Here is a 12,082-nt window from a genome sequence, read left to right on the forward strand (position 1 = left end):
ACCATTTCTCTCAGTTGTTCTGGGCTTCTTTCCATAGAAAATCACTGTATCTTAAAAATGATACATGTTGGGGCACCTGGGTGGCTCAATTGGTTGAGTGTCTGCCTTTGGCTCAGGTCATGATCCCAGCGTCCTGGGATGGAGCCCTGCATTTGGCTCTCTGCCCAGCAGGAAGCCTGCTTCTCTCTCTCCCTCTTCCCCTGCTTGTGTTTCCTCTCTTGCTGTCTCTTTCTTTCTGTCAAATAAATAAATAAAATCTTTTTAAAAAATGATACATGTTTTCCCCATATATTTGTTTCCTCATTCATTTAATGAGCAGATTAGACATGAACTTCTGTAAGATCCACAATAGTTTTATAATTCTGAGTATTCGTTCACTTTGCATTACTACATACACATTAGGCCAGTTTAGCTGTCTATATAGTTGAAATTGCAGAGACATGTAATGGAGAGTAAAGAAATTGAGAGGGAAGGTATAGTCAAGACTCAGAACATACTTTATTTCTGACAGGTTTTAGTTCTTTTTGGCAGATCCATCTATTTTCTGTGTCACAGTAGTCAGAAACAATTCCTGTCTGTGAGATGAAAACACAGCTGCTTTCTTGAGTAGAACCAGTAATTTGTAATCTGTGGAGCAAAAGAAAAGCTTCCCTTAGTGTTTGGGATTTTCGCACATAATCAATTCTCTTCATGTAGCCAGTGTCTCCTGTAAATTTCAGGAAACAATGGGATGCTAAATTATTAAGTATAGCATAAGTACACAGTCACAAATAAAATGGTATAAAATTTTTCAAAAAAATATTTCATTTATTTATTTATTTAGAGCACAAATAGGGGGAGGAGCAGAGGGAGAGGGAGAGAAACTCCCAAGCGACTCCATGCTGAGTGTGGAGCCTGATGTGGGACTCAACTCTGGGCTGGACATGGGGCTCAATTCCATGACCCTGAGATCTGAGCCACCAAGGCACCCTGAAATAAACCTTTAATTTAAAGCTCTATCTATCTTTGGAACTTGCAAGTTCATCTTCACTGGAAAAGCATCTCCTCTAACAAGAAGCTTCATAATAACATATACAAAGAAGACAAGCTTTGGAAACTGGCATTCTCTTCTTCATTAACATATCATGTGAAGTTTTCTTTATTAAACTTCAATTTTCTTAAATATACAGGACGTAACCACTAATATTTGGGGGAGACATTGAGATGGCACATGTGAAAGTATGACAATGCTTAAATGTAAATGTAAAGTAAATGTATTAAGTACGCAGTGAGTGAGGAACATACAGGGTCTACAGGTTATGGATGCAGTTAGGAAAAGACGCTTTCTTTGTGTGGCATGTGGTCAGAAGTTTCCTTTTTTTCCCATTCCAGACAGAGGTTGGAGGGTGTGTGCTTCAATATGCCATTAGTTCCAACAAGCAGGAGGTTTGGGGTTCACTGCTGGTGAGGGTGAGAGAGTAGAATCAACAGGGGAATAGGCAGCATTAGAGTCAGGTGCCAGGAATGGGGTGGGTTCAAGACTCACGTATGTGTGTCAAACCAAGTGGAGTGGTGGCTGTGGACAGCGTTCTGTCACAGCTTTTCTTTGTTACTTCATTGCATTTCTTCATGCAGTTCCTTGGTCCTCAGTGGCCAATCTGATTCTTCCCTAGTGTCTGATACTCTTGTCAAATTATGAACTTCTCTCAACGGGGCTATTGCTGAAGTCCACCATGTTTTATTTCTTCTATCTTTTTGATCCCTTGTTCAGCTTTCAAGATATCTTTTTTAATGCTCAGATGGTCAGGCCAATGGCTTTCTTTCCAAAAGTCTATTAACGGCTTCCCAAGCTTTCCTTGACCAGATCTCAGATTGGTTCTCTAACCTTATCTCATTTAATCCCTAAACAGTCCTGTGAGAAAAATTATCATCATCCTCTATTTTTCTCTGTACCAGCAAGCCAGGCTGACAGTTAAAATGAAGGCAGAATCTGATGCCTTTTCTACTATAACCCGATACCTTCTACAATTATCTGATCACCGCCATCTTACTCAAAGCATCATTTTTATTCCAGAGCAAAATGGAATGTTCAGCTGAATTTAATTCATGCTCTTTACCTATATTTCTGCTCAGAGACACTTCAGTGTGTTTTCCAATTTCATTATGAACCTCAGTAAAGTAAGTACACATACGTTAAATTGAATCAACCAAATTAACCTTTACTGTATGTCTGAAAAATTAAAAGTAAGTCAATATCAAAATTTCATTTATATGTAAAGTATAGGATATAATACCCAGAAAGCATATAAAAATATGAGGACAAATTTTTATGTGTGTTTCATGCTCTGTGTGTGTGTGGTATATGTGTGGAATACATGTGGTGTATAGATGTGTTGTATATGTGTAGTGAGTATGTTTTGTGTGTGGTGTGTGTGGTATATGTGTGATGTGTGTTTGGTGTATGTGGGTGTTGTTTTTGGCGTGTTTTGCTGTGTGTGTTTGTGGTGGACATGTGGTGTCAGGATAGATTTTATTTAACAGAATGAGTATGCTTACCTTTTCAGGACACTTTATTTATTTATTGTTTATTTATTTTAGATTTATTTATTTTAGAAAGAGGGAGAGAGCACACAGGGGGAGAGACAGAGGGAGAGAGAATTCCATGCAGACTCTGCTGAGCACAGAGCCCAACATGGGGGTCTGTCCCGTGACCCTGGGATCATGACCTGAGCCGAAACCAGGAGTCAGACGCTTACCTAACAGCACCTCCCAGAACACTTACTTTAAAGTAATATTTTAAAGAATCATATTTTTAAAAATAGTTTAGAACATGGGTCAAACAATGTGAAAATGTTCTAATGAAGCCAGCTTTTTTTCAATGTTTAACACTTTCCATTTAATCACCACAGCTTAGATAAACTTGAACATGCTCCTGTGTTTTAAATTTCATGTATTTTCCTCATGTTCATGTTTTTTGAATGGTAAAAAAAATTTAACTATAATTTATGCAAATTTGATTGAATCAAAGACTAAAAAATGTGACATAATATCTCTTCTGAAAAATTTATCAAAAAGTTCTTTTTTTTTAAAAAAAAGATTTTATTTATTTATTTGACAGAGAGAGAGATCACAAGTAGGCAGAGAGGCAGGCAGAGAGAGAGAGAGAGAAGGAAACATGCTCCCTGCTGAGCAGAGAGCCTGACATGGGACTCAATCCCAGAACCCTGAGCTGAAGGCAAAGGCTTTAACCCACTGAGCCACCCAGGTGCCCTATCAAAAAGTTCTTTACAGAAATATTATTGAATTCCTACATGCTTTTTCTTCTGATGAAAAAAAAAATACTCTTCCCTTGTTGTACAATTAACCATGAATTCTGTTGAAATATGTAAGTTACCTGTGCAGCATCAATTCATTTTAATCAAGCCATATTAATCCCATTAATCAAGCCATATTAATCCCATTTCCTCAAATAACTGTCTCCTTTACACCACTAGTTAAAATACACAGCTGACCCTCAAACATGGGTTTGGACTACACACTTTTATGCATTTCTTTTTGGATAAATAGAATACATTTTTCACTTATATGCTTTTCTTTTTGGGTAAATAGAATACACTACTGTAAATGTCATTTCTGATCTTATGATTTTTAAACAACATTTTATTTTCTCTCTCTTGTTGTAAGAATACAATATAGAATATATATAGCATATAAAATATGTGTTAATCACTAAACTTTTGGTGTGTCTAGGATCTGTACTCTGATATTTACTTTTTTTCCCCCTCTTATATTCACTGTTCCACGGCTGATTGTGACCAACCAAGGCATGTTGTCCCACAACTTGAAAAACACTACTTAAAAATTTTTGCATGCTAAAAGCCACCAGCTAGAGATGTCTAATTTCATGTGCCTCTCCCAAAAAAGTTAGTCTGTTTCTTGTCTCCTCTAAAACCCCTTTGCAGATTAAAATAGGTATTGCTATGATGTCTTTTCACATATGGAACTTTTCAACCAACCAACTTCAACATCATTCAATCTTAGTCTATTCTGAACCTCTTGAAAATTTCTAAACTAAATTAAAACCACAAAACTTGATCTTCCATAACAGTATTTCTATCGTGAAATATAAACCTGATGTAGAGTGAATATTCAAATTAGCTGGTCTAATACTCACACATTTGAATTTAAAAATGAGCCATTTATCCACTTCCATTTCTTTTCTGATAATGTTAATCCAATCCAAAATAGCATTCCCTTTTCATTTATCCAGTTTTGTATGAGTTTCTACCAATAAAATGAAAAAAAAAAAGGTTGAATATTGAATCGTCATTAGCTATTCATGGTTTGCATTTTTCTATTCATTCTCTAAACCAGAGTTCAAGTGTACCTAGTCTATGATACCTTTCCTAACTCCCCATCAGAGTTAATTATTCTTTCTTTGTGATATTATTATGTCTACATTTATACTCATATTGTTGTATGCATCAAATTATATTCAATTATTTGCTTACACCTGTGTATAGTCTCTCAGACTGTGAGCTTCTTGAAGTCAAATTTGCTACTTCTATCTGCATAGAACATTTGGGCTAAAGCCAGAAGATCTTGGTATAGTTAGAAAAAAGTGCTGAGCTTTACTAAGGTATCTTATTTAATTATTTACCAATTCTTCCTGATCTTGAATAAGCAGCAAACTGGATTCTTTTGTGGAACAATCAGTCAGACTGTCATTCCAAGTGTTGGGAGCACGGGAAAGAAACAAGCATTTTTCTTGGAGTAGATGCCAGTCTCCTGGGCACTTTAACAGGTTTGGTTTCTCTGAGGTAAACAGAAAGAAGAAATAAGTAAGTGTTCTATTTCTATCCTGTCTCCACCCACCATGACTAATCATACATGTACAGGTCATTGTAAATGCACAGAAGTCTCTGATTCTCACTGTGATAACAACAAATGAATTTATTATAATTTGAGGTTTTTGAGAATTACTGTTCATTCTGGTATCAAGAAGTGCAAATTCACGACCATGAACTATATTGAACATAAATGGAATTACAGTTATATTGAGCATCAGTGGAATCATAGAATATTAGAATAGGGAAAGACCATCAATGTCATTTAAGCAGCCACGTCCTACTTTTTAATGCACTGACAGAATAATTTAAGTCCACATAATCAGATGGTGGTAGAAGTCAAAACTATTCCTGAGTTTCCTGTAATAATAATTCCTACTCAGCACTAGGTCTAACTCCAATATGTAGTTTTCCAAAAAAATGTTTTTTTTAAACAACATGCAAACTTCAAGGTAGATAATAATTGATTTCACTAAATTAATGACAAATTCTATGGAAAATTTCTTATTGCCAAATTATCTATTTGCTAACTTCAGGCCAAAAAGGACAATAGTTAACTTTTTGACATGCTCATTAAGATCATCAAATATTTCACGTGAGCCCATAGTTTACTTTTTAATGTGTTATTTGACTATTAATTATTGAATATTCTAGCAGCAACTTCTCATGAGGGGGCATGAGCTGGTGATTAAGATCATAGACTTTGATGTCTGGCCACAGGTGTAATTTCCGTTGTCACCTCTTACTAGGTGACTAAACAATTTGCTTATCCTTTCCTTTTCTCAGTTTTGTCAAACATAAAATGAGAAAAATAATGCCACCTTAATGTAAGGTTTGGTATCTGTCAAATATGGGCTATTATTTTTAGGGAGTTCAAGCTACCAAATTACCTTTTGTTTCATTCTTGTTCTCTTGAACATCCACTTGGCTTTCCTCTATTGATGAGTTTCGTCTTAAGAGTATCACTAATAAGTAAGGAGAAACCATTAAGAAGATTAAATGCTGAATGTGGTGAAATGGATATGTTATATTGATCACGTTAGGAGACTGTATTATCTCAGCAAGGCTGATAAAGCAAGATAAAGCAATAGTAATGTCATAGCAAAGGGTCTAGAACACAACATATGTGTTAGAACACAGCATACATACACACACAAACAAACAAGAAAACACATGGAACAGTGAACTCACACAGACACTGACTTATTTGCTATCGACTCTTTAGTTGTTTAGACTCCTGACCACGCTTTTTTATCTTCAAAATGAATATAATCATGCTTACCCCATGGAAGAGATCGCCTAGTGCATTCTGGAATTTAGTAACACTTAAAAAACTGTAAATAGGAGACATTTTTGTTTTTCTTTGTCATTGTCATGTTTTTATTACAATTGTGATCATTTAAAGGTTCTGGGAGCACATCTGAAATACCCCATGAAGATGATAAGAACAATTAGGAAGAGAAATGTGAAAGGCGAAAGTTTGCAGAGGAGGTTGGGGCCAAGCATTGTGTAAAATGTTGTTTTGTAATTGTTTTTATTTACTAGTCTTTCACTAAGTTTGAGGTGGCCAAATGATGTTGATATTCTATTATTTGTGATAGAAATAATATAATTATTCTGAAGCAAATGATCTTGAATCACTTACCTGAAACACTCAACCCAATCACAGTCAAAGTAAGAACAATAATGGCAGTACAACCAAGTTTCAGAGCAAACGGATGCCAAGATGAACCTTGACAGATGTCTGAGAAGTTAAGAAAATACACTCAGTTAACCCAGTTGCTTACATCTGGTATAAAAAGCAAGGGCGTTTTGGATCACATATAGGCAGATTCAGGTTGGGAGCTGGGAGCAGGGAAGAACATTTATCAGCCATATTTGGGTCCCAGGAGGTGGATTCTCAGTCAGATCCAGCTGAGCATTTGCTCACTGAAAAAACAGGAACATTTATGCTTGTCTTATGGACAAATGATCACTGTAATAATCAGGTGCGATAGATGTGGAAAAGATTTGAAAATTGCCAAGCGCTGGTGTGAAAATGAGGACATACCCTATTGTAGGGAGTAAGTTAAAGGACTTTGTTTAAAAAGGATGGCCTTCATCTGGTCAAGGTATTTTAGAAAGAGCTCTACTGAGGCTCTATTTTGTGTTAAGCACTATTTTAGGTTCTGGTGATATACTACAATTCTGTTCTTAGACATGGATTCCTCTACTTTATTGTTATCTAAAACAATTATCTCCAACTTCAGTTGGAAGAGTGTTTTGTGAAGCTGCATATTATTTTCAGTATTTCAATGAATGTAACATAGCACAAACTTATGTCTTCAACATTGCATATTCTAACAAAATATTAAACACATTTGTATTTCTCTGTAATCATATCATTTGTAATATATTGTATATCTCATGTTCATCAGAAATTGTGATTGTATTAATTAATGAAATAGGAGCCTAAATTAATCATAACTTTATCAACATATTTTGGTTCTCAACATCTTTATTTATTTAATTTTAAAAAAGATTTTATTTATTTACTTGACAGAAAGAGAGCACAAGCAAGGGAGCGGCAGGCAGAGGGAGAAGCGGGCTTCCTGATGGGGTAGCTTGATCTCAGGACACTGGGATCATGACCTGAGCCAAAGGCAGATGCTTAACCGATGGAGCCACCCAGGCATCCTGGTTCTAGACATCTTTTAAGTTTTGGATTTATAGGGAAAAATCACGAGAGTAATTTTCTAATAAAAATATTCATCCCACAATTCTTTCAGGTCTTGACTCCAGTGTCATCTCGCCATCACCTTCTGTAAATATTCCACTTGATACAGTCCCCTCCCCCAAAACTAAATTCCACTACTATTTTTTATTTTCCTCAGTTGCACTTAATATCATATGAACTTTTTACATATACTTAGTTCTTTGTTTATCTGTGTTTATAGTAGTATAATACAAATGTAATAAAGGAAAATCTTTTTCTCTGTTTTGTTTACTGTTTAGTCTCAGCACCAATAGCATGCCTGGCACATAGGAGGTGCTTATTTTTGAATGAATGAATAACCTCTAGAGGAATTTTGCCATCACCTTGCATATTTTTCTAAGGGACCAAACGCCTTGGCTGTGACCAAATAGGTCAATGATCACATCTCTGTCTGGTTTTACTGACTCCTTTGTTTGTGCTCACTATTTTACAGTAACCACAGCCTGAAAAATTTGGCCAAGAAGCTCAGTAGTGGTTTCATAATAAATGTAGTATCAGGTCAATGGTTTTTAATGACACATTTTGCTTATTCTACTTTTTTAGGTTAGCTTTCAGGATGATATTTTGTAGGAGAAAAATATAATCAGACTAGACAAATTTTCTGGACCCACTGATTTTCTTTTGAAGAAAATCTCCCTGCCTCTTTTCTCTTCCTTTTTTTCTGACATTCCCTTTCAACATGATCCTCCTTTCTCTCCACTTTTGCTAGATCTAAATAGGGTAAAAGAACTCCTACTGTGTCCCATAAAAAAATAACTGTGGCTAAACCAAATCCCAACTGTAGTTATCAAAATCATTCAATTTCCCTTAACCACTATATGAACAGTATAGTGAAACTTATTCAGTAACCCCTAAACCTTTTTTCCCAATTTAGAAGATTGATAATTTAATAGTTGCAAACCTATACCAAATCATCCTGAAAGGATATAGCCCACATGCTTAGCACAACATGAAATGAATATCAGGTTAGATAAAAATCCCAATATTACATTTGGTTAGATTTCAGAAATTCATGATAATTTCATATGTATTTTCAGCCTAGTTCCTAGTCTTTTTTCACCCATGTCCAGATCATGGCATCCCTCACCTATTACTTCACATTACACTTCCCCATTTTATCCCCCCGCCACTGAAAAGTGCTGATTTCAACAAGTATCAAATAGGCTCGTTCATTAATGATATTCTCTAGTGTCTCATGGCTTATCTCCTTCTAAACTATAATACTTTTTTTTTTAAAGATTTTGTTTATTTATCTGTCAGAGAGAGAGAGAGAGTGAGAGTGAGCACACAAGCGGCGGAAGTGGCAGGCAGAGCAGGCAGAGGGAGAAGCAGGCTTCCTGCCAAGCAAGGAGCTTGATGCAGGACTTGATCCCAGGACCCTGGAATCATGACCTGAGCCGAAGGCAATGGCTTAACTGACTGAGCCACCCAGGCATCCCTAAACTGTTATACTTTTCCAGTATCAAGTTTCAAAGTCAGAACTATCACATTGTAATTATATTGAAGTCTTTGATCTTGAATATGATTTTCTTCCAGAAATTTTCTCCCCCTTCTCTTTGGAGAAGGAAGGATGTTAATCATTAAGCTTGTACTTTACATTGTGAAAAAATACTATAGAAGTGAATTCATTAGAACTTAATATTAGTATTTTGTGGAAGGATTTGGAATAATATAGACTGCCATTACAGCAAGGTAGTAATGTGTCTGTAAAAATATTACTTAGTTTATACATGTAAAATATTTCTTCTTGGTTTTTAAGGCTCAGTAATAGAAGTGATGTTCTATGTTTACACTAGTGTCTTTAAAAAAAAAAAAAGATTTATTTATTTATTTATTTATTTATTTATTTGACAGAGAGAGTGAGTGAGCACAAGCAGGGGGACTGGAAGAAGCAGGTTCCCCACTGAGCAGCCTCCTTGATGGTGGGTTCAATCCTAGGACCTTAAGATCATGATAGGAGCTGAAGGCAGACACTTAACTGACTGAGCCACCCACATGCCCCCACACTAATATCTTGATAAAAAATGATATCTATAAGGTCTGTGCTTTTCTGCACAGTTACTGTTACCTACAGACAAACTATGCTGCACCACTATAACATAAATATAGGACTGCTGCTCATCCTCAGAGCAGTGATTTAAAATCCTAAATACAAGAAGAAACTCTGGAAGATAAAACAAAGGCCAAAAGGAAAATTAAAGGTACCTACCTTGAGGAAGTGATGGGGGTGATGAACTTGTAAGGCAAGAACCCCTGGATAGGTTTAAGTCAGCATATACCACTTGTCCATCCATTGCAAACAGGGGCATATGGCCCTGAACTTGTGTGTAAGGGCAGACTCCAAGTTCTGTGAATCAAGATCAGCAAAAGGAAGTGCCCAGTCTGAAATGCTTTGTTGTCTCTCTTGTATCCCCTCCCACCCACACTTTTAGCTGTGAGTTTTCTCCGTAAATTAGTGAGACAATCCACTTATTGGGTGTCCAATATACTTAGATACGTAATATCTACCTTGCTTAATAACCTGGTCTGTATGACAAAATTCGGACAAAAATTTGTCTTTATCTTTCTAACCATTCCTTTTGAGTATCTTTCTCAGGGTCAGAACCAGGATGAGGCAAATGAGATATTCATCTAGGATGCACATTTAAGGAACTATCCAAAAAGACTCAATAATCAAGAGAAATAATTAATTCAATGTTGCAAAAAATAAACATTTATGCAAAAAGTGGCAGAATGCCTTTTAAAAGCTCTAAATTCTTCCTGAAATATTTGTGTTCCAAATAAAGTTGCAAACTATGGAAAAGGGCATCTAAATGTGGAAATGGCCACTTGTAAGATAACTTTTTTAAAAAGTATCTATAAACCACTCTTAGTTTAGTTCTAAAGGCACTCGTGAGTATAACAAAGTTTCTATGTAAGTAAAAAAAAAAATTGAAATCTGCCAGAATTATAGAAAGTGGAGCACTTAAGTCTGTGGAATTTTCTCTTTCAAGAATTTTGGGGTATAGGACCTTGGATGTCACCAAATCTGACATTCCCACTTTACAAATGAGAAGAGAGAAAACCAGGAGTTTCTTCAAAGTCACTTAATGTAATCAGGGCAGAACTGTATCAAATGCTCAAAATCACTGGATAGTGAAAGCAGTCTCCTGGTTTTGACTCCCCAGAAGGCAGGAAGTGTCTGTTCACAGCAGAAAGTTTTCTTTTTTTTTCCCTTTTATATTTATTTATTTATTTTAATATTTTTTCAGCATAACAGTATTCATTATTTTTGCACCACACCCAGTGCTCCATGAAATCCATGCCCTCTCTAATACCCACCAGCTGGTTCCCCCATCCTCCCACCCCCTACCCCTTCAAAACCCTCAGATTGTTTTTCAGAGTCCATAGTCTCTCATGGTTCACCTCCCCTTCCAATTTCCCCCAACTCCCTTCTCCTCTCCATCTCCCCTTCTTATCCATGCTATTTGTTATGCTCCACAAATAAGTGAAACCGTATGATAATTTACTCTCTCTGTTTGACTTATTTCACTCAGCAAAATCTCTTCCAGTCCTGTCCATGTTGTTACAAAAGTTGGGTATTCATCCTTTCTGATGGAGGCATAATACTCCATAGTGTATACGGACCACATCTTTCTTATCCATTTGTCCGTTGAAGGGCATCTTGGTTCTTTCCACAGTTTGGTGACCGTGGCCATTGCTGCTATAAACATTGGGGTACAGATGGCCCTTCTTTTTATTACATCTGTATCTTTGGGGTAAATACCCAGTAGTGCAATTTTAGGGTCATAGGGAAGCTCTATTTTTAGTTTCATGAGGAATCTCCACACTGTTTTCCAAAGTGGCGGCACCAACTTGCATTCCCACCAACAGTGTAAGAGAGTTTCCCTTTCTCCACATCCTCTCCAACACATGTTGTTTCCTGTCTTGCTAATTTTGGCCATTCTAACTGGTGTAAGGTGGTATCTCACTGTGGTTTTAATTTGAATCTCCCTGATGGCTAGTGATGATGAACATTTTTTCATGTGTCTGATAGCCATTTGTATGTCTTCATTGGAGAAGTGTCTGTTCACATCTTCTGCCCATTTTTTTTTTTATATATGATTGTCTGTTTTGTGTGTGTTGAGTTTGGGGAGTTCATTATAGATCGTGGATATCAACCTTTTGTCTGTACAGTCATTTGCAAATATCTTCTCCCATTCCATGGGTTGCCTCTTTGTTTTCTTGACCGTTTCCTTTGCTGTGCAGAAGCTTTTGATCTTGATGAAGTCCCAAAAGTTCATCTTCGCTTTTGTTTGCTTTGCCTTTGGAGACATATCTTGAAAAAAGTTGCTGTGGCTGATATCGAAGAGGTTACTGCCTATGTTCTCCTCTAGGATTCTGATGGATTCCTGTCTCACATTGAGGTCTTTTATCCATTTTGAGTTTATCTTTGTGTACGGTGTAAGAGAATGGTCGAGTTTCATTCTTCTACATATAACTGTCCAGTTTTCCCAGCACC

At 36.4% G+C, this 12,082-nt stretch overlaps 1 protein-coding gene across 1 annotated transcript; it reads right to left on the bottom strand.

Moving 5' to 3' along the window:
- Window positions 1–474: 474 nt before the first annotated feature.
- KLRB1 (killer cell lectin like receptor B1) lies at window positions 475–9,926 on the bottom strand. The gene is made up of 6 exons (XM_044227810.1): window positions 9,791–9,926; window positions 6,472–6,570; window positions 5,717–5,791; window positions 4,640–4,794; window positions 4,154–4,263; window positions 475–627 (listed from the first exon to the last, which is right to left on the bottom strand). The coding sequence occupies exons 1-6, from the start codon at window positions 9,888–9,890 to the stop codon at window positions 480–482; spliced, it is 687 nt and encodes a 228-aa protein (XP_044083745.1). The 5' UTR covers window positions 9,891–9,926; the 3' UTR covers window positions 475–479.
- Between the last annotated feature and the right edge of the window lie 2,156 nt (window positions 9,927–12,082).

This window comes from Neovison vison, chromosome 12 (genome assembly GCF_020171115.1).
Source record: "Neovison vison isolate M4711 chromosome 12, ASM_NN_V1, whole genome shotgun sequence".
In the NCBI taxonomy this organism is placed as follows: Eukaryota; Metazoa; Chordata; class Mammalia; order Carnivora; family Mustelidae; genus Neogale; species Neogale vison.